The sequence below is a fragment of the Ambystoma mexicanum genome, chromosome 12 (assembly GCF_040938575.1).
Source record: "Ambystoma mexicanum isolate Mex_15411 chromosome 12, UKY_AmexF1_1, whole genome shotgun sequence".
Lineage (NCBI taxonomy): Eukaryota > Metazoa > Chordata > Amphibia > Caudata > Ambystomatidae > Ambystoma > Ambystoma mexicanum.
In genome coordinates, this window is record NC_090936.1 from 411,633,216 (window position 1) to 411,654,697 (window position 21,482).

General features: G+C 48.7%; 1 protein-coding gene across 6 annotated transcripts in view; it reads right to left on the minus strand.

Annotated features, from left to right (window-relative positions):
• The window catches only part of DENND5B (DENN domain containing 5B), a 1,683,961-nt gene that overhangs the window by 1,082,263 nt on the left and 580,216 nt on the right, over positions 1 to 21,482 (minus strand). For all 6 annotated transcript variants that reach the window (XM_069628551.1, XM_069628550.1, XM_069628552.1 and 3 more), the window contains one exon: positions 13,960 to 14,147. In XM_069628551.1, the coding sequence (XP_069484652.1) occupies positions 13,960 to 14,147 (188 nt within the window). The remainder of the gene's footprint in view (positions 1 to 13,959; positions 14,148 to 21,482) is intronic.

Genomic DNA, 21,482 nt, shown 5'->3' on the forward strand with positions numbered 1-21,482 from the left:
TATCTACATATTGCATCTCCGATTCTGGCAACTGACCCCCCACGAATGCCACAGACTTGTCTAAGTTGACCTTGTACCCGGAGAGGTTACCATAGCGCGTCAGGGCCTGTAATAGATGAGGGATCGTCTGCGATGGTTTTGTAACGTACAGGAGAACGTCATCTGCGAACAGACTAATCTTGCAATTGGAGTCGCCCAACCGAACCCCTGCGATGGTTTCATTGTTACGTACCGATACTGCCCAGGGTTCCATAACCAAGGCGTATATCAGGGGGGATAGTGGGCATCCCTGTCTTGTACCTCGCCCCAGGGGGAAAGGCTCTGACTTCATCCCATTAACCACCACCCTGGCTGTTGGGGAGGAGTACAGTGCCGCCATCCAGCCCAGCCACCTCTGGCCCATCCCCACCGCAGACAAGACCTCTCCCATGAATTCCCAGCTCACCCTGTCGAAGGCCTTCTCCGCGTCTAGGGACAGGAGCAGAGCTCCCTCGTCCCGATCTCCCTTGAGTACAGCACATGGAGAGTTTTATGTATGCTGTCCGAGGCTTGTCTGTTAAGTATGAAACCCGCCTGGTCAGGGTGAACCAATCGTGGGAGGCTCTTCTCTAGGCGAGACGCCAGGATTCTAGTGAATATCTTGGCGTCAAGATTTAAGAGGGAGATGGGTCTGTAGGAGCCACAATCCCTCGGGTCCCTTCCCGGCTTCGGGATAACCGTAATGAGGGCCTGAAGAAAGGAGGGTGGGAGCGTCTCCTCGTTTCGGATTTGGTTAAAGAGCTTGGCTAGGGGCTCCACCAGCGAAGGTGAGAACTGTTTGTAAAAATCGGCTGTGTAGCCATCTTCCCCCGGTGCCTTGCCCACTCTCAGCCTCTTGATGGCTGCCTCCACCTCGTCAACCGTTATGTCCGACTCTAGTTCCTGTAGTTCCGCCTCCGTCAAGCGGGGCGGGGGGTTTTCCTCCAAGTAAGCCCGCATCTCCTCTATTGATGTTCCTCCCTGTTTTGTGTATAGTGCCTTATAATAATCTGCGAAGGAGCCCACAACCTCTGCCTTAGTATTAAGCATGGAGCCCTCCCGGCCTCTGATGGGGCCAACCCTTCTCTCCAGTCGACATCCCCTGGCTCTGCGAGCTAGCAGCGTTCCCACCCTGTCTCCCCTCTCGTAATACCTCTGTCGTGTGTATCTCAGCTTCTTAACCACCTCCCCTATGAGAACCGTGTGTAGGGCCTGACGTTTCTCGCTCATTTCCACTAAGATGGATTCCCTGTCCGTCCCCCCCTGGTTGAGCCTACCCCGCAAGCTTCCAAGGTCCGCCCGTATCCTGGCTTCGATGAGCCCCCTTTCCCGTTTACGTCTGGCTCCCTCCGCTATGAGGAGGCCGCGAAAGGTAGCCTTTGCTGCCTCCCACACCGTTGGCAAATCTGTTTCCCCATTATCATTTGTTTCGAAGTATGCCCCCATTTCGCCTCTCAGGAAGTCCCTAAAGACTAGGTCTCTGAGAAGCACATCATTGCACCTCCAGTGGGTTGATCGGGGGGAGACGGGGAGAAACCAGCTCGCCACTAGGAGCTCGTGATCGGACCAGGTGATCGCCTCGACTCGTGGATCCGTGGCCACCCCGCCTCCTTCCTTAGAGGTCAGGAGCAGGTCAATTCTGGTGTATGTGTAGTGTGGAGGGGAGAAAAACGTATAACCTCCCGGTTCTGGGTGTGCCGCCCGCCAAACGTCTTCCCAATAGTGTTCCCTCAGGAGAGCCTGGAATGAGATATTATCCTTGGATGTCGCCTTGGGTTCAACCCCTCGGGCCATCCACCAGTCTAGTTTGGGGTCCACTACCAGATTGAAATAGCCCCCGAGGATCATGGCCCCCTCCGCCCATTCATCAATTACCCCCATAACTTGGGTTAGGAACCTGATCTGGCCAGAATTGGGTGCATAGAGGGTGGCCAAAGTGATACGTTCGCCCTCATGAGTGCCCTTGATTGCCAGGAACCGTCCCCCAAAGCCCTTCTTGGTTACAATATTGGAGAGATGGAATGTTTTATTCAGGAGGATCCCTACCCCCTCCTTCTTGGAGCTTCTGTGGGATGCCCAATAATTAGATCCAATGTCCCTTCCCCTTATGGGTGATTCCTTGCCCTGTCTATAGTGAGTTTCTTGGAGGAAGAGTACCATTAGTTGTTGTTTGCGAAACATGTTACTCGTCAGGGATCTCTTGTTCTGGGAGTTAAGGCCCTTGACATTAAGTGTGCCTATCTTGCCCTCAACCATTGTCGTATGGGGATGCCCCCTCTGTTTGTCCTGTGTCGCAGTGTTTCCCTATAGTCTGTTTCCGCATTGCGAGCCCTAGTTCAATTCGGCTATTCCCCCCTCCCTTCCCCAATGTTCCGCTCACCCCTCCCCCACCCAATCCTCCCCTTTCACCCCCTCCCCCCATTCCCTTTTCCCTTTCATTGTAAGGCGTCCGTCCACGCCCCCCAACTGGTGTCGGGGTTGGTCAACGAACCACCAAGGACTCTTACCCCAGCCCCGGGTATTGCTTATATTAGGGATCCCCAACTCTTGTTTTTCCATCTATATCGACCCAAACCATTACCTCGGTGGGGGTAGTCAGCGCGGGAGCCAAAGAGCCCCCCGGCCCCCACACCCACCTCAAGGTTTAAACTCAGCCCCATACCGGGAAAACCACAACAAAACCATTAACATTGCATCAAACTGCTTCCCGCCCCTCAACCTGGCGGGCTAAAACTCACGCCGGCGTGGCGCCCGACCCTGGCCCGTGAGGCCAGGCCTCAATTTCCAGCTCTGCCAGAGCCTAGAACACAGGAACCTCCATAGCGATCCTCAACCCCCGAGAGAGTGCTATAGTCATGAGTTCGTGTGGTCCTCGGAAGCCGTTGATGGGTGCCTTGTTTTCTGGAATTTACGAGTACCCTTGACCTTGGACTTGCCGCTGAGCTTTCCCGGGCCGACCGGGCCCCTAGGGAGGTCCTGGGTGCCGCCCACTCTACCTCCAGAGGGAGCGGGGATGTCGCCAAGTAGGTCGTCTGTGGCCCTCTGGATGTCTTCCTCCGAGATCAGATGGTACTTCTCTCCCTGCCATTCAAACGATAAACTAAAGGGGTGGCCCCAGCGGTATCTGACCCCCTTCCCCTGTAGCCATCTTGTGAGGGTGCCACATTTCTTCCTCATTAGTAGGGTGAGGGCTGAAAGGTCTTGAAATATGGACACCCTAGAGTCCCCGTATTGGATGTTGCCTAAATTCTTCGCTTTCTCTAGGATCTTGGCTTTGTCTCTGTAGTGATGCAATCTAGTCAGCACCGAGCGCGGGCCCCTGCCCCCTCCGCCCGCCCGATGAACCCTATCAAATTTGATCTCGCCTCCAGCATCCTCACCCAGGGCAATCCTTATAATGTCCAGCACTTTGCCCTCCAGACCTTGTGTAGTCTCGCCCTCAGATTCCGCCAGCCCAAAAATGCGTAGGTTGTTCCTTCTTTCTCTATTTTCCATGTCGTCTACTTTAAACCGAAGTTCTTCCTCCCGCCGTTGCATATCCAGGAATCTGACCTCCATTTGGGTCTCAAGAAGCGCCGTGGAGAGCTGATTATTTTCGACCCCCTCCATCCGATCCTCAAGGGTGGTGACTTTGGTGGTAAGATCCGCCAATTTGGCCCCCATGTCCGTTCTCATCCCGCGAATCTCCTCTAGGATTATCTGGATATTGTTCTGTATAGCCCCCAGGTCGGGGGGAGGGGTAGAGGCGCACCCCGCCGCCATCTCGCCCTCAGAAGCCACAAATTGGTATTTGGCGAGGCTCTCCCTCCAGCTCATGGGAAGAGCACTCCGGTGGGCTGTGGTTGGTGTGACCTATCCAGCCCACAGTTTTGATCATGGGAGGATGCAATATGTAGTTGGCAACCCCGGAGGCGGGACGGGCAGGTGCCTGGTGGACGAATGTTCCCCCGACGACGATCCCGGGCGGCGGGGGTAGCCACGCCGAAGTTTGTGTGTGTGGAATGTGGCCTAGTAGAGAAAATGGGGGTCCGGTGTCGGTGGGGTCCTCTGGTGTGCCTCCGGTGCCCTCTCTTCCCACAATGTGCTTGCGGCGTCGCGTTCTGGTGGGGTGGGTATGGGGGGAGCGGTCTGATTAACCTCCCACCAATAGTCCGTGGTTCCTGGTATTTCTCCGTGTATCTGCCTCTTTTTCGTAGATCTCACCTCCCCGGGTTCCACCTTGATAGTCAATCTGGGTTCACATCCCTTTTCTGCACTCTCTCCATCATCAGGGGAGGGGGGGGGGAGAGCCAAAGCCGGGGCGAGAGAGCGCTCCAGCGTCGGCCCCCCGGTCCGTTGATGTATTGGGGGCCGCTGCAGTCCAACCTCAAGCCCCGCTTGTCCCAGATGGGGAGAGTCAAGACTGGGGGGGGCGCGCTCCTGCGTCGGCCCCCCGGGATTCACTGATGCAGTGGGGGCTAGGGCCGCCACGGACCCGCTTCGGGCCCCGTTCGTCCTCCGAGAGGCGGCGTCCTGTGTGGCACCTGAGAGGCGGTGTCCTGAGTGGCACCAGAGCGGCGCCTGCCTCTCTCTCGGCCTCCCGTGTACATGGGGGCGACTGGGGTCGCCATCCCACACCGAGCCCCGTGCGTCCTCAGGCACGGAGGCTGGAGCCCCTCTGGACCCGTGGGTGCACCGAGGGCGGTCTCACCTTTCGCGCCGGGCCGACGCGCCACACTGCCGGTCCGGGCTTCAGGTTGTGTCCTCGCTTGGCCGCAGGTCCCGCCTCGGGTTTCTGCTTCTGCCTCCGCACTCTCCGCGTCGGGTCCCTCCTTCTCCGGGTTTGGTGCGGCCTGCGCTGCCCACGGTCAAGCTCCGCTCCAGGGTGTGGGGGGAGGGGCCGGCTGATCCCTCGAGCGGCGTAACTCGGCGATGCCTTGACGGACGAGGGTCGGAGTTGGACCCAGTTGGTGGCCGAGGGTTCCCACAATCTCGTGGGGGGGTCTCGAGGAGGGTGGGGCCCCCACTCTTCTTTGCTGCCAACGATTACCCGGGGCTGGGTACGGAGCTCTTAGCTCAGGCGGCCATGTTGCCTGCGCCCCCTGGTGGCCTCCGTTATTTTGTTTTTGATTGTTTATCAACTGTGTTATTCTTACTTTTAGTTTTCTTTCAACCTTGATTGTTTTAATTGTAAAGTTTTGTATATTGAAAAGTTGATTTAATTCAACTAGATCAATAAAAAATAAAAAAATATATATAGGTTGGAGATTAGACCCCTGCCCCCATCAATCATGAGTAAACATTTCTCGAAGGGGCTAACCTCCCTAGTTGCTCTTCGTTTGTTTGGCGGGTGTAGCAGCCAGTGTCGTAACTGGGCATACCCGAGTCTTTCCCATTCCCCAATCCCAAAGAGTTCCTTGCACTCTGAATGATAGGATCTCACCCTTCTGGAACATGTCCCGAACTCTCCTACAACCCCCTCCTCCCATTTCGTGAATGCTCCCATCTCAGTTCTGGGGGTGAATCCAGCTTTGTTAAATATCGGTGTAAAAGGGGACGGGAATGATGTAATTTCCCGCGTTCTAACCAGTCTATCCCAGTTATTTGCCATTAAGCCTGTAATAGAACTTTCATACATACGTTTAGGCCTAATGTCCTTCCTCAACCATAGTACCTCCACTAGTTTGTATTTAGTGACCGCCCTGTCCATTCCAACCCATAATTGCCCCTCCCCCTCCCGCAACCACTTCCTAATAACCCACAGCTGTGTTGCTTCGTAATATCGTCTGAAATTGGGAAGGGCCAATCCCCCCCCCCCTTCTGGAAGTCTCTAACAAGCGTCTGCTGAGTCTAGCCCGTTTCCCATCCCATACAAACTCCTTCGTCAAGGATTGAAGCGCCCCAAAAAAATTCTCTGGGACAGGCTGCGGGATGGCTTGAAAAAAGTAGAGCAGACGTGGCAGTGTGAACATTTTAATTGCGGCAATACGCCCCAACCAAGATATGCGAAGGGACCGCTATGTCTGGAGGTCCTTTCTGATCCCTTCCAGGAGGGGGAGGTAGTTCGCCGCGTACCAGCTCTTGAGCGTAGAGGTGATACGAATTCCCAGGTATTTAATTCCCCCCGGGGACCAGACAAATGGGGTCTCAGTTTTAAGCATAGTGCTTACCTCCCTCCCCAGGGATAGGCCCAGTAGCTCTGACTTTCCCATGTTGATACTAAGCCTGAAGCCTCGACAAATTCCTCAATTAACTTCGTACTGACCCCAATGGATTCTACCGGGTTAATAACCGAGAGCAGCATGTCATCGTCAAAAGCCGTGACCTTGTGCTGTTGTCCCCCAAAGGGATTGCCCTGCACCCCATCCTCGTCCCGTATCGAATGCCAGAGTGGCTCCGGGTATATGGTGTAGAGCAACGGGGAGAGGGGGCAGCCTTGTTTTGTGCCCCTACTCAGACCAAAGGAGCGTGCGAGAGACCCGTTAACCATAATCCGAATTTTTTGGCTCCTGGTAGTTAGCTTTTGCCATTTTCAAAAAGTCCCCTCCCAGCCCCATCCCTTCCATGGTGCTAAACAGATACGACCACTCCACGCGGTGAAAAGTCTTCTCGGCATCTAAGGACAGCAGGAGTGTTCGTTTTCTGTGTTTTTTCCACCAGGTGGGCCACTCGCCTTATGTTATCCGATGTCGGTCTACCCCTAATGAACCCGGACTGGTCCCGGTGGATTAACTCCGAGAGCAGTCCCTCAAGTCTATTGGCCAAAATCTTTGTATAGATTTTCGCATCCACATTGATCAATGCAATCGGCCTGTATGACGACCGTTCCATTGGGTCCTTATGAGGTTTTAGGATCAGGGTCATTTTGGCCTCCTCCATAGAAGCGGTCATACGTCCCGTGGTTTTGAACGTATTAAATAGATGGGTCAAATGTGTAATAAGGAAACCAGCGAACGTTTTATAAAATGCCCCCGTATACTCATCAGGGCCTGGGGCTTTTCCTGGAGGGAGATTTGATATCACCCTTCTCACCTCCTCCTCCGTGATCTCTTGGCTTTAAACTTCTTGGGATTCCTCACCGATTCTGCTTAAAGTAACTTTCCCCAAAAACTCTTCTTGGGATTGAGCCGTAGGATGCTGTGAGATGTAGAGCTTCTCATAAAAAGCAGCTAGATGTTCCTGATATCCTCATTATGCATCTACCTTTCTCCCGCCTCTGACCGAAGTGCCCCTATAACTTTTTTTGCTGCTTCTCCTCTCAGAAGGTGAGCCCGGAGGGTGTCCGACTTGTTCGCCTTTGCATAACATTTTTGTCGTATGGATAGCAGGGCCTCTTCCGCCTTTTTAGTTCGGAGCTGCCCCTCCGCTCTCCTGTACTCCCTCAAAGAGGCTCTATTCAGCATTATCGCTGCTTTTTGTCAAGCGGCTTCCACCTCCCCCTCTAACTGCCTTTCTAGTTCCCCCATTTGCCTATCTCGGTTGACCTTGGTCGCTATAAGCTCGCCTCGAATTGTGGCTTTGAACGCATCCCACCTTATATCCTCAGGTGTATCCCACCTCTTGTTCTCATCCATACATTTCTTCATTTTACCTTCAACTTCCTCCCTGAGCACTGGGTCTCATGAGGGCTGCCGGGTACTTCCAACTCCATATCCCCCTATGGCCTAGGGGCCTACTTTTACCCGTCCCAGGAGGGTCGCCGCTACCCATATATAATCTATCCTGGATTGAGTACCATGAACACCCGAGAGGAACGTATATCCCTCCTCGCCCCCCCCTTAATTCCCTCCAAACATCCTTCAAACCTAACCCCACCATTCTTTCCCGTAGACCCGCCGAAGCTGCTCTCTCCGGACCCATCACCCTCTCCCCGGATCTATCCCGAGCCCCGTGCCAAGCTAAATTAAAGTCACCCATTAAGACCACCGGGCACCTTGCCATTTCGCCTAGGATTGAGAGATTGTTTCAGGAATACTTCCTGCCATACATTTGGGGCATATATAACCGCGATGGTATATACAGTATCCAGACACGTGCCCCTCACTATAATGTATCTGCCCCCCTTGTCCCTGACCGTACACTCTTCCCTAAAGTGCACTGAATTTTTAAACGCCAAAGCTACACCAGCCGTTTTCGTGGTCGCTGAAGCTTGAAAGATTTGATCAAAGCCCCTAAGCCTCAACCTTCTTTGGTCCCTGAGTAGCAAATGTGTTTCCTCCAGGCCCAATATATCCGGCCACTCCTTCCTCGTAAATCTCTCCAGTTTATTCCTACTTAGGGAAGAGTTGAGCCCCCTCACGTTATGGGTTATCCACTTGAATTACCTAGTTTATTTCTAAGCCCAGTGTAATTACCTATGCCTAGTGCTACTTATCTTGGAGCTTGTCTTCATTTGGCCCACTGCCCCTCACGCCCAGCCCAAGACCTCTCGTCCTCCCCCCTTTTGAACCATGTTGCCGCCCCTCTTGATCCCTGGAGAGTATCGCCCCCAACTGCCCCCCAAACCCCCAAGCCCATAACTCCTCCCTATCCCCCAACTGGGGTTTCTCCCCTCCCCTCGAACTCTCTAGGGTCACCTCCTCTCTTACCCACTCCAGGATGTTTGCTCCTCATCACCCCATGCCCTAAAGATTGCTTCTGGGCCCACCACCCATTAAAATCAGAACTTTATCATCAGGAGTTGGATCTGTTGGCCGCATCCCCCGCTCAGTTTTGTTTTTCTCCGCCCTCCCCCTTTCAGGGGGACCTCTCGGAGCAGGTTTCCTCCTCCTTTTTTTCCCCTAGAGTAGACCATTCCCAATCCTCAAGCTTCTGGCGGTGAACTGCCCCTGGTGATCTTTCCACCCTCCCCCAGACTCTAATTGATCCATATCCAATTGCAGCAGATTCGCCCCTTCTTCCGTAGAGGTTATCCTCTTTTGTACTCCCTGCCAATCAAAGAGGAGGCCGAAGGGGGAAGGTCCATTTATACTTGATCCCCTTGGCTCTGAGGAATGTCAGGATAGGGTTCATTTGCCGTCTCTTCACCAAGGTGCTGTTGGCCAAATCTTGGTATAGTTCTATCCTGTGGCTGTCATGGCTGAGAGGTTCCCTCTGCCTAACTTCTTTCAAGACTGTCTCCTTCAGACCATATCTGGCAAAGGCCGCCAGGACATCCCTTGGTCTAGCATTTGCTCCTTTATTGATGCGACCCACTCTGTGGATCCTATCCAACTCAATGGATTCCGGAGGGAATTGTCAAGCAGCCCCGCAAAGATGCTTTGCAGCGTGTCCTTTAAGTCTCTGTCCTGAATTGCTTCCAGAAGCTATTTCAGCTGAATGTTGACTCTCCTGGACCTGTTCTCCAAATCATTCATCCTCAGCTCCAAATTCCTTGTTGCAGTGTCCAGTCTTTCGATCGCCTCACTATTCACATTGACCTCCTTGCTCACTTCCTGCAGGCCCTTTTCTAGAATGTCCGTCCTCTCTCCTAACTGGCCCACCTTCTGCTTCAGCTCAGCCATAGGAAGAAGAGGGAGAGGGAGATAGGTGCCGTCTTTTCTTTGTCTTTTTAGAGGACAAAGACGACGACTTCCCGGATCTCCTTCTTGATCTATATTTTTTATAATGTTTTACCGAAGACTCGGCCGAGTCTTTCCCCTTCCAAGTAGACTTTGACAAACCCTCCCCCATCGCCAGTTTACCTCTACGTTCTTTTAAAGCCCTATGGGTCATTGACTGGCACGAACCGCAGTCTTCAATTCGGTGGTCCGAACCGAGGCACCAGAGGCAATTTTTGTGTGGATCGGTTAAAGACCTTTTCTTTCCACATTTTAGAAATGTTTTAAATCCCGTCTTCGGTGTGGAAGGTTTTTGATGAAGACGACCTATTTCTTCACTAAAGAGTGAAGCGTCGTTTGTAACGATCCGAAGCGAAGCTAACGGAAAAACGGAACTGAAGCCAACGGGCGTGCGCTAGGCATTTATACAGCGGAAGACGTCGGTGCTCGACAGATGCCGTCAAGGGACATCGATGCCGCAACCTCGAGAGGAGCGCCCTCTGGTGGAGAGAGAGAGAAAAAAAATTCAGAAGCAGTAAAGCTGAAGGTAAGGATATATCTAAGATGAGGAATACGTGGGAGGACACAATCCATTCGAAGTAATGTTTTCAACATAAGACATTATTAAATTTAAAACGTTCGGATAAAGAGCTTTCCGTCCCAATCCTAAAGCGTTTCCATGCCTATGAAATCAAAACTAGGGATCAGTCTGTGTCTCGTCGTCCAACTTGGGCAAACGGTCCTAGTGTCCAAAACGTATCTGATTCTCACACTAAAAATGAACAAAAAAGGTGAAAGGTAAATGTCTTTACTTTAAACTCAGCAAAACGGGTGCAAAAATTATGCATGAAAATCCAACAAAACAATTCTTGCATCCAGGGAACGATTCCCTTCGCCTGGATTGTTTCAGGAACAATGTTGAGAAAGCTCTGTGCAAACAGTGGTTCGTTAAGAGCAGTAGAAAAAGTCTCTTCCATGTAACATTTTCTCAAGGTTAGCTAAAGTGTCTTTTACACAACTGCTTCACAGATGGCAAAGTGTCTCTTTTAAAGAGCTGCTTCAAGACTTCCTGGCATACTCCCTTAACAGGTATTCTTCACTAGTTTCCTCCGATTCCCCTGGTCTACTCTCCTGCCAGGTATCTTTACCCCAAAAGGCTCACTGCCTAATACATCCCATACATCAGGTCTTCTTTCAATGTTCTCTATGTCCTAGTATATTAGAGTTGCACTCCTGTATGGTCTATATGTCATTGACTCTGCCTTTAAATTGTCCCACGCTTCCCCATATGAACGTTGCTCATACGTAGACCTGTTCAAGTTCTGTTTCTTAATTCTTCACCAGTAGTTACTTGCTCATGGCAATGCTTGCTCCAACGTTCCCCATAGGAACTTCTCAAATCTGGTCTATCAGCTTCTTAACATTCATCTACTTGTAATCACATTTGCTCCAGCTTCACCATATTGACATTTCAGGCATGAGGAATTGTGCAAATGTGGTCCGTCTAATTTACTTGGTCGATCTTCAAAATGCACTTTCAATTGTCCGTGTGCTTGTCGGTATGCCCCGGGATTCCCGCCGTCTCTGGGCCAACTCACCAGTGTCTCATGGTCTTTCCGACCTCCTGCACATCTCCGCAGCAAAGTATTGATGCAAGAATGCTGTCCCCCACTTGGCAGATCTGCTTTCAGCTCTTCCAATGGTCTTGTACTCACAAAGCGGTAAAGTGGCTGCTTTTAGGTTCGACCATGCCCTGCATAGCTCCTCTGATTCCGGTCCCCTCATGACTTTTCCTTGGAGCCTGTCAGGCTCTTCTGGGTCTCTCGACACTGCTGTGCAAATTTCGGATAAGCAGCAGTTTGGGAGTACCTGCCTGCTTCAACACAGGCTTCAACACAGTCTGCTCCCTCGCGTCTGCCTTCACCTATGGTTCTGCCTCTCGCTTCACCCAAGCCGGGCCTCCTCTCTCCAACTTCTGATTGCCAATAAAAAACATTTTTAAATGTCTTGTGCAGCCGATTCACTTTGCAACAACTAGTCTGTACTTTGTTCTTAGGGTTTCTTTCAATCCACATTAACTCCTCCTTCCTCTTCGTCTCAGTACTTGAGGCACTATGGGAGTTGGAGTCCATAGGATTAACAGGATTTCTAAGGATATTGTTACCTAGTACATCACCTCCAGGTATAGAAGATGCAATTTGTGTTTTATTTACATATGAGGCATGAATGGTATTTATTCCAGAATGGTTGTCAAGAAAAGTTTATTGTGTAACTGGAGGAATTTGTATAGTGACAGCATGCCATCAGGGATTTAGGAATAAAGAGGTCCTCATTTATAAAAAAGGAAGAATACTGCGTTTCCCCTGATGGAGTCACCACATCTACCCGACAGCTATGTCCTCCCATGTGTTCCTCCCCCATATCACCACCCCCAGGGTCAGGATCAGGTAGCAGCTGCATCCCCTGGCCACATGGTAGGAAATATAAGGCTAGGGATCAGTGATGACTCCACAGGCTTCATCACACAGCAGAAACCAATGGAACCCATGACGGGGCATGTTGGTAGACCGAGACACCAGGCGGTGAAGAGAGGCTAGGGGAGAGAAGTGATGAAGACATTGTGGCGGTGGGGTCAAATAGTGCAGGTAAAGTATTGTGTGTAAGAGAGAGAGAGTTGTGGTGAAGGGGAGAAATGCATCAGGGAAAAATAGAGAGAAGGTGATGGGGAGGGGAAGGAGCCGAGCGAGAGTGATGGGGATCCTGGAAAATGGCATAAGTGTCAGAGGGAGAGTGCGACAGTAGGGTGGTGGTAGAGTGAAGGCGGCAACAGTGGTGTGGGTGGAGAGCAGGAAGAGGAAAGTGTTAGTAGTCAGGAGCAAAGTGAGATAAAAGATCAGTATACAGAGAAGACGGCATGTTGAGATTCGGGGGAGAGAGGTAAGAGGAGAAGAGTATAGGTGAGGAGATCAGACGAGTGAGGGGGTAAGATTGAGGGAGGGAAAAGGGAGAGAGAAGGAAAAAAGGAGAAGGAGAGAAGGAAAAAAGGAGAGGGAGAGAAGGAGAAAAGGAGAGGGAGAAGGAAAAGGAGAGAGAGGAGGAGAGGGAGAAAGCAATAGTGATTGAGAGAAAAAGGGGGGGGAAGGAGCGAGAATAAAAGAAGGGGGGGAAAAAAGGAGCGAAGAAAAGGAGAGAGGAAAAAGGGGAGGGAGAGAGAAGGTTCGCCAGCAACAGGAGCTGGATAGTTACTTAGAAAATTCCAGGTGGCAGTCAGAGAAAGCCATGGCCATTATGTTATCCTAATCAGTTCAGAAAGGCTGACAGCAAGGATTACCATACATTAGTGTAACATCAGGGACATTGTGGGGATTAGGGACGTCTGGGCTAGGGTAAAGGGAGCCCAGAGGAAGGTTGAGGGAGCCACATGTACCGCTCTTGCCAGCCTACCCAAAATCTCCTCAAGTTGCTCATTGTTGAAATCAAATAAAATAACCTTGAACTCCAGTACAGTAGTCTTGGTCTGTTGGGACATCTGGAACAGCACTTAATTGCTCTGTTGAAAACTGCAGTGAGGCTTCAAAGCATTTAACAATATAATAAAAAGCCAGGTGTATATTTATCCGATGCAGTAGCTTCGCCTGTTGTCACTGCTAGATGGAGCTGTTGCCTCAGGATACATGGAGACAATGCCAATTTGCATAGATTTTCCTGTTGTCACAAAGGGAGATGTAGGCTTAGGATAGTGGTCCTTCTGTATCAATGAAATCCTGCACTTTATTGCCAGAAAGTTTTCCAATTGAGTTTTGCCATTATAAAACGCTTCTGTGAATTGCACCCTTCGGATCCTCCAAGATACATTTGGTAGCAACCATTTTGGTGCTTAAGATGTCCATATCATTTTCACATAAACATTCATTTCTTCTGATTGACTTTATGGGTGGGGGAGCCAAGTTAGTGCTCTACGTTCTTGTGTACAATTTTCTTAAGACATAACATTTCTTTGTTGTAAATAAAGATGGTTCTTTGTACAATATTAGTTCAATACCTAAAAATCTATTCAGAAATGTTAATATAGCATTTTACCACACAACATTTGCTTTACATAATGGATTACTTTCAAAAAGCCCAAAGGTAAACACGTACATCTGAAAAACAATTTTGCATTTAACATTGTAATCATTGAAGACAAGTACTAAGGAGGAGTCTGAGTCCCCATCAAATTGGATTAATGGACTTTGTATTCCAAACATTAACACACCAAAAACAGCAAGATAGTAAAACTCCCCACAGCCTCCGTCTTCCCGTTTTGTTCCAGAGAACTGACAAAAACATACAGTTCCCATTTATTAGAGTCTCAATTTGACTGCACTGATCAAACTACATTGGAAGCTTTTGAATTGCATTCTCAACTACAGCCACCGTTTACCTCCTGGGGAAGCTCCAATTTAGAGCGGTCCGTTCCTTCTTTGGACTGAAGGCCCATCATGTAGGGAACTGGAGCATCAAGAAAATGCAGGAGGGAGGCGGGAAGAATAGGAACATACACATGCTGCCACTGGAAAGGGAACAAGAGTGTGGTGATAACTTCTGCTACGGTCATAAGTCGTTGATAATCTGCAAGGAAAAAAAAGAAACATTAGCCAACATACAACCTATTGTTCATCATTTATGCCTTGAGCATTTTGTTTTCTGTCTGGAGTTCTGTAAATTGGCACGGTTCTCAGAACAGTGAAAGACGTATTCTTCCAAATCGGGACAAAAATAACATTAAGCCATATTTATAGGTGAACTATTACAGAAAGAAAGGCAGAAAAAGGGCACTATATTTCCAGTCCTGCGTTGACCTACAAGAAAACAGCACTGTAGCCAGATTATTTCATAGTTTGAAAGGACCCTACACTAGTTATAATATCAGGAATCAAAGCGGCTTAAAGGGTTATGGATGTTAGGATGGGAAGGAGGGTAGATATCTTTAAATTTAGTATGTACTTGCTAGTCCACCCGGAAATATGTAAATCCAGTGAAATGTTTTTTAAAAAAGCAGTGTTCTGTATGGGTCTTTCAAGGCCGGTTCACCAACACCACACCCTTAAGTTTAAAAAAAAAAAAATGAGTACCCAGGGGAAGGCTGCTGTGCATAATTGTTGGCAAATAAATGGTAGTAGTAAGTGGAAAGACTAAGCGGAAGAAAGTAACATTATTTTCAATGGATCGACACTAGTGATAGAATGGTCGGAAATCAGTCCCACAACTTGGGAACACCATTGCTTCCCCTCGGGCGCGAGAGAATGTGCAATGTCATTTTTGTGATATCGTCTTCTAAGTTTGGATGAGAATTTAATGCAGAAAAGGACGTCACTTTGAAAATGTCTAAAGCCAGGTTCCTTCATGCACGCACAGACCATGTATGAGCATTAGTGTGTGCTTTTGCACTCCATCCAACCAGCTTGCCATTCAAATATCATTTGTGTCAATACCTAGCTCATGCTTAGTTTTAAGCCCCGACCTCTTTTTCTGGGACCACCAATAAAAGAACGGCATGGCCATTTAGTGATGCTTACCACCTACTTCAAATATAATCACACAACTATTTCACTCACATTAAAATAAATTACCAAGTTATCCCATGATATTAAAAGAAGAAAAATAACAGGTGATTGTGGCCAATGTAATTTCATTATTGTAGTGTATTATACTCCGGTCACCTATATAACAAGACAAAGGTTTATTATATGCTTGTGAAAACTAAGAGGCAAATAAGAATTTACTAGACCTGCAAATATATCTCTGAAACAGTATATGTAGAGTTTCATAAAATTAAACCAATATTCTCAAAACATATTTCTGGATACCAACTAATTTGGGTTTGGGTTGGAGGGTTATTTGCCCTCTGCAGATAATGATATATCTGAGAATACGCCGCTAATTTGCTGGTTAGTTATGCTATATTGCTTTATTTTATAGTGCTTTGCACTACTCTCAGGCTGCTTCAGAGTGCTGAGGTTAAACAGATAAGTGCTAGTTATCTTAAGTGAGTCCCAATTTCCCATCTAGAGGAAAAGCACTTATTGCACACACATGCAAATATTTAAAGTGAACCGTGGCTCTGTTTTGTATTTGTTTGCAGTAACATTACTTTAAATGGCTCCATGTCTTCACAACGACAACCTAAATAACGACATACATTTTTTATATATTCTTTTATTTGGGGGGGGGGGCCTCCACCCCCCCAAGCCGCCCGTTTCTGCCTTTTTACCCTCCCCCCAACTACCCCCACATCCCATATATACTTTTACAACAAAAAAATGACTTTTTGTCGTTATCTAGGTATCGTTAAAAAGTGAGTCATTGTTTCCGTTATGAACACTGCATACGATGAAAAACAACTCAATAGATTTTTGTACAACGAGATAGGGAAACAATAAGACGGGGTACAGTGGTTGATTGAGGGGGGTTATTGGGAAATCTCTGGGTGCTGATCACTAAATTGCTTAGTGATTCAGAACTATTTCTGACGATTTCTCAAGGAGGAAAGGGAACTGGCCTGTCAGATATAGCGGCGCTAAGCATTCCAGGTCTTGGATCCGGGACCACAAAACATCATCCCCTCTGGAGGACATTTTAAGAGGGAGAATGGCAGGAGTAACACCCATTTGGAGATTTAAATAGTGAGCTGGTAGGTAACTAGCAATCGTTTCTGACAGGTAAGCAAAGTGCCAAATGATACATTTAAAGGCCAAACGGGCCATTGCGATACTTAACTGAAACGTCTGATCTTCAGGCATTCGATGCATGATTATTTTTTAACAGTATGCCTATCAGATAATCCTCTGTTATTAGTCATCAGACAAAAAGAAAAGCCTGCACACAAGACTTGTGTAATTCATTCTGGAACTGATAACAATGTCCGCAATGAGGAACCCATGTTTTTTCAGATAGCAAGCAAGTCCGTTGTAAAAAAGTGTTTTATTTGGAGAAAAAAAAAACGGTTGCACGCCACTGAACTAGCCAGTGGGGCAAAAGACAACCGAGAATTGAGAATTGACATACATCAGATGCAGAGATCAGTTTGGGTCAGGGGGCAAACTCAATACAGGCAGAGAGACATACCCATGTAACAGTAAGGTGTAATCCCCTACCTCAGGAGTCAAAAAGCTTTTATTTCTTTCATGGTCCTATAGAATTGCATTCAGAGTGGAAGTTTCTATGATATCAAAGCGAAAATCAATTCAATTGAATGGATTGTGCGTTCTATTCAGACGCAGGTATCTAGGGACAAATACCCAGATAGTAGTGGCAGAAGGCCAAGGTAAGTTAATCAATGGCTTTACAGCTTTCCTTGAAAACTAGGAAGGCTGTAAGGCATCACCAGTTGTGCACCCTTCTTAAATTCATGGCCAAAACCAGTCTACATTGCAATTGTGCAAATGCAACAGATGAAAAACATACAGTGAATTATAAAAAAAAGTTATTCACTGTAGTGACTAAAGTACTTAGTCCAAAGTCCCCTTTCCTCCATACTGTAAAGGCATGCCCATACAGAGACGGTACCGAAACCTTTGGCAGCAAAAAATATGAACTTTCCCTTTGAAATTTACTGTAGTGCAACGAGGCACAGGTGTGGACACGCCTGCCTATTCACACCGTCCAGCGCCTCTCCTCAGTGCCCTTCTTAAACGTCAGGCGCTAGGGCCTAGATATGAAATCCGTAGTCCATATGCAGGGGATGGAAGGTGACTTTGGATTAGGCGCACTTGTGTCACTATGGTGAGTACCATTTTATTACTCATTTGCCCCGTCCCTGTTGCTCCATCCTGTAAGGGTGATTCCACCCTAGTTTTAGAATTGGGAGGAGGCGCTGTGCGTCTCGTTAGAGGCAAACGGGTTCTTTAGAACAGCTTGCCCAAATGCTGCATCTGCTCTGGAGTTGGTGTCCAAGGCACAGTGTTTGCAGAAAGACAGGATTGCCCATTCTGCCGCTTTGGAAAGCCACTGCCGTTGCTTTTGCCCCTACCGCATGCATCCCCTTCGGGACCTCCTCCTTTTGCACTTTAGACACCATCAACGCTTGTGAGCCTGGCAAACCGCCCTCTACAAGTTACAATCAGAGCTTCGGATTTTCTGATTGACCGTGTACCTTGTATGCGAGTAGTAGAATTTAAGTACCTTCCGTAGAAAGAGATAGTGAAGGGCTTTTTCCGCCTCAGACTGCAGATTAGGAAACAAGACTGGTAAGCATATCTCTTGATTCATGTGAACCGGGGAGCCCACTTTAGGCAGGAACTTGGGGTGAGTTCTGAGGACCACCCTATCCCTGTGGAAAACTGAATGGCTCAAATGCTGAAAGAGCCCGAATCTCACTTATTTTGCACACGGACGTCAATGCTAGCAATGAGACTGCTGTGAGCGTGACCCATTTAGAATCTATGGATGCCATAGGCTCAAAGGGCTTGTGCTGTAAGATTAAAATCATGTTTAAAATCGCAGACTGGATAAGATCGGTGCACTGGTGGGAACAACCTTGAAAGATCTTTTAAGTGGGTTTGGACTACAGGATTTTCTGCAGGGAAAGTTTAATTCTCCAAATTCTTGTAGGCATTCATTGCCACTAAATATGTGCGACATGTGGTTCATCTGAACCTCTGACTGGGCCAGATGCGCTGCGAATGACAGCACATCGTTTACAGGACATGTCCGGGGATTCATCCCTTTATCCTCTGCCCAATAACAAAAACAGGCCCACTTGCTCATGCGCTGGAGTGGACACTTCTCTTGCACACTGAATAATGTACAAATTGCTGGGTGATAACTCTAGCAGCCCGAGCTTTAGTTGATCAGGAGCCATGATGGCAAGGCTCTATGATCCAGCTCTGGATGGACTACTGCCCCCCTCACACCCCTCGTTGCTGAGTGAGGAACCATTGCGAATGAATCAACGAAGTGGGGCCTTGATTGGTCAGCTGTTATAGGTCTTAATACCAGCTATTAGAATCCTTATGTAGTCCACTGATGCCCTGAACTTGCAAATCAATCTCAAGCAGTGGAAACGACAGGAAGTTCTAACAACTGAGATTGTCCCAGCTGATTTGGAATGCATTTCCCCAGGGAGTTGAACACCTGTCTCACCCATGAAGCAAAAAGGTGACATTTGGTGGTGTACTCTGAAGCAAAGACACTTGTGGGAGGCCCCATATCCTGAAGACGGGTTAGAGGGGGGGGCATGTCTAAGAGGCCATGCTGTAGGAAGGGTTTATTCATAACTCCTGCCGATCTGGAATGATCCTTTAACATAACAGCAGCAGCAATGTGCAGTTCTGCATATTAACAGAAGACCAGTGACAAAGCGGTGGAGCAGCACAAGGTGCAATCTGGGGTCTGGAGATGCAGAGATGATTGAGAATATGCTGATGGAAACATGGTATCCAGTGAGGAAGGAGCAAAATAAGATGGCCGGTGCAACAGGACAAAGGAAAGCATAAGTGTGTGCAATTCGCACAGAGAGTTGGCAGCCAGCGATAAGAGGACATGTGACTGGATCTCGGACTAACCAGCGGTCCACAGTGAGGTCGGAGAGAAGCTAGCATGCTCACTACAATGGGACAGAGGATCAATGATGCCCACGCTTTGCGCGGAGCAGACGAAAGCTATCGGAAGTCGAAGTGCGCACGGTGAAGCTGGAGCCCCATCTGACTGGGAAGTACCATCGGATGACCAATAGTGCACACAATACAGCAGGACACCCCGAGTGGACTGCCGCATGAAGACAGGAGGAGCGGCAAGCATAAACAATATAATGGTTGGAGCCACGGCAGAGCTACGCCACAAATTATCGTCAAGAGTGCGGCAGCGGCTTAGGGCTGCGAGGATCGGGAACACAGTAGCAAAGAGGCAGTAGTGGCAAGAAGGCAGGGGGCACTGCAGCGGTTGAGAAACAAACTCCTGAGGAGAGGATTAAGCTGGGAGAAAGCTGGGTGTTACATTGTATCCTGCTGGCCTTCACTGTCGGGTACCGTGTGCACATGGGGCAAAGGTTATCAGAAAGAAAAGACACTGAAACGGAGTGAGGCATGCAGCCATCAGATTACAATGGAACATATCGCTGGGTAGGACCATGAGACTTGATTAAGCAATGGAAGAACGAAAGCCCCAGCATCTAGTAGGAAGAATAAAGTAAATCGGACACTCTAAAAGGTTGCTACTAGCCGCAGGCACTGCGGCCTAGCCCGTGGATATTAACCATATAGTGGCAGCAGTCGGAAGGAGGGATTAGCACGAAGAGGAGAGAATGAAGCGAAAGTTCGAATACGGCTATACAGAGGGAGCCCACACGTAAAAGTGGAGTAACATACTGGATACTTTGTAACACAACATCTCGCCTTGCTGGCGAGAACAGTCATAGGCGGTGAGCATACCAATGCGACTGTGAAACGAATCAAACGAAAGCTCAGAACTCCCGCTACACACATCACACGGGAAGCACAAGAGCGCAAATTAGTCCATGGAGAGTAAACCTACCCTCTGGGGAAAGGGGACTTTGGACCTACAAGAACCCACAGTTCAGACTATGAGAGCACAGTCTCTGTGCATGCCAGAGAACTCTGAACACTGCAAATAACTCAAGTGTGCATGTCAGAGTACGATGGTAGACACTGTAAAGTGCTAGCACGGTTGAAGATCTGGACCGACAAAGATTCTTGACTCAAACGAGGTGCAACTGCACAGCAAACTGAATTGCCTGCTGCCCGGGACACTGCGGAAAGGGGGAGACGAGCAATTGCATGACCACAGGATCTTACAATGCTTGGAGAGGAGTGGCAGTCTCCTGGCCACAGTGTTATATTATCCAACGGGGACTCGGACCGAGTGGTGCAGAAATGAAGAATAATGGTCCAGGAACTGGGCGAGTAGACGATTAAGTGGTGCAGGAACAGACAGAACTATACCACAGGCTCCACCACAAGACAAAAAAGAGAAAGGGATATATTGTCGACGATGTAATGAGGGCAAGGAGTGTAAGCTCCAGCACTCATACCAAGATACAGGGGCAGCAAACAAATGACAAAGTGTTTTAGTACCTGCCAACGACCACCGCATGAGGCACGAAGGACACTAATCAGAGAAGAAGCATGAAACATGCCCGAACAGAGAGAACTAATCACTGAGGGGGAGATAGTGCTCAGGTCCTCTGAGAAGTCGAAGAGCGCAGTGACACTGTTCAAGGCAGTCATGTCATCTAAAGCCAACAAAAGCAAAGGAAAACAATCCTCCATAGACACGTTTGCTAAGCCTGCTCAAGCATTGGAAAGCATGAAGACGACAATCCAAGAGAACCAAGGTTCAGAAGCCCCCGTGAGCAGAGACCAGAACATTTTGGAAGCCATAGCAGCTTTAAAGTCCTCACTGGAATACAAGATAGGCGAGATCAGTATTGAGGTAAACCTCCTGAGGCAAGATGTGAGGTCGTTGGCGGAACGCAGAGGAGCGTTGGAAAAGGAGTTGCAAACGAATAGGAATACGTGCAACGAGAATACCAAGGACAAGGAAGTCTTTGTGTTGCAACAACAAATACGGATCCTGGAGAAGAGCGGAGGAAACAGAAGGACGAGCCAGGAGGAAAAATGTGCGAATTATTGTGTTCCCGGAAGGAGAGGAGAGTGCAAACCCAACGTACTTCATTGAGACTATGCTGCTGCAGGAAATAGGCCCGGGGCCCTTGCGCAGGGCTTCACGGTGTAGGGAGCGCAACAGCTATGACAAGACGGCCACCGACCTGAGCTCAACCATGGCCAATAATATCCAAGATACTCAACTATAAAATAGAGAGAAAATCCTCAAACTTTTTCGCAAGGGTGGCACGATCCGAAGAGCATCGATTACCATCACAGCATACATTCCTGGTGCAAAAACAGAGAATTAACTATACGGCAGTCAAGGGGAGGTTGTGGGATG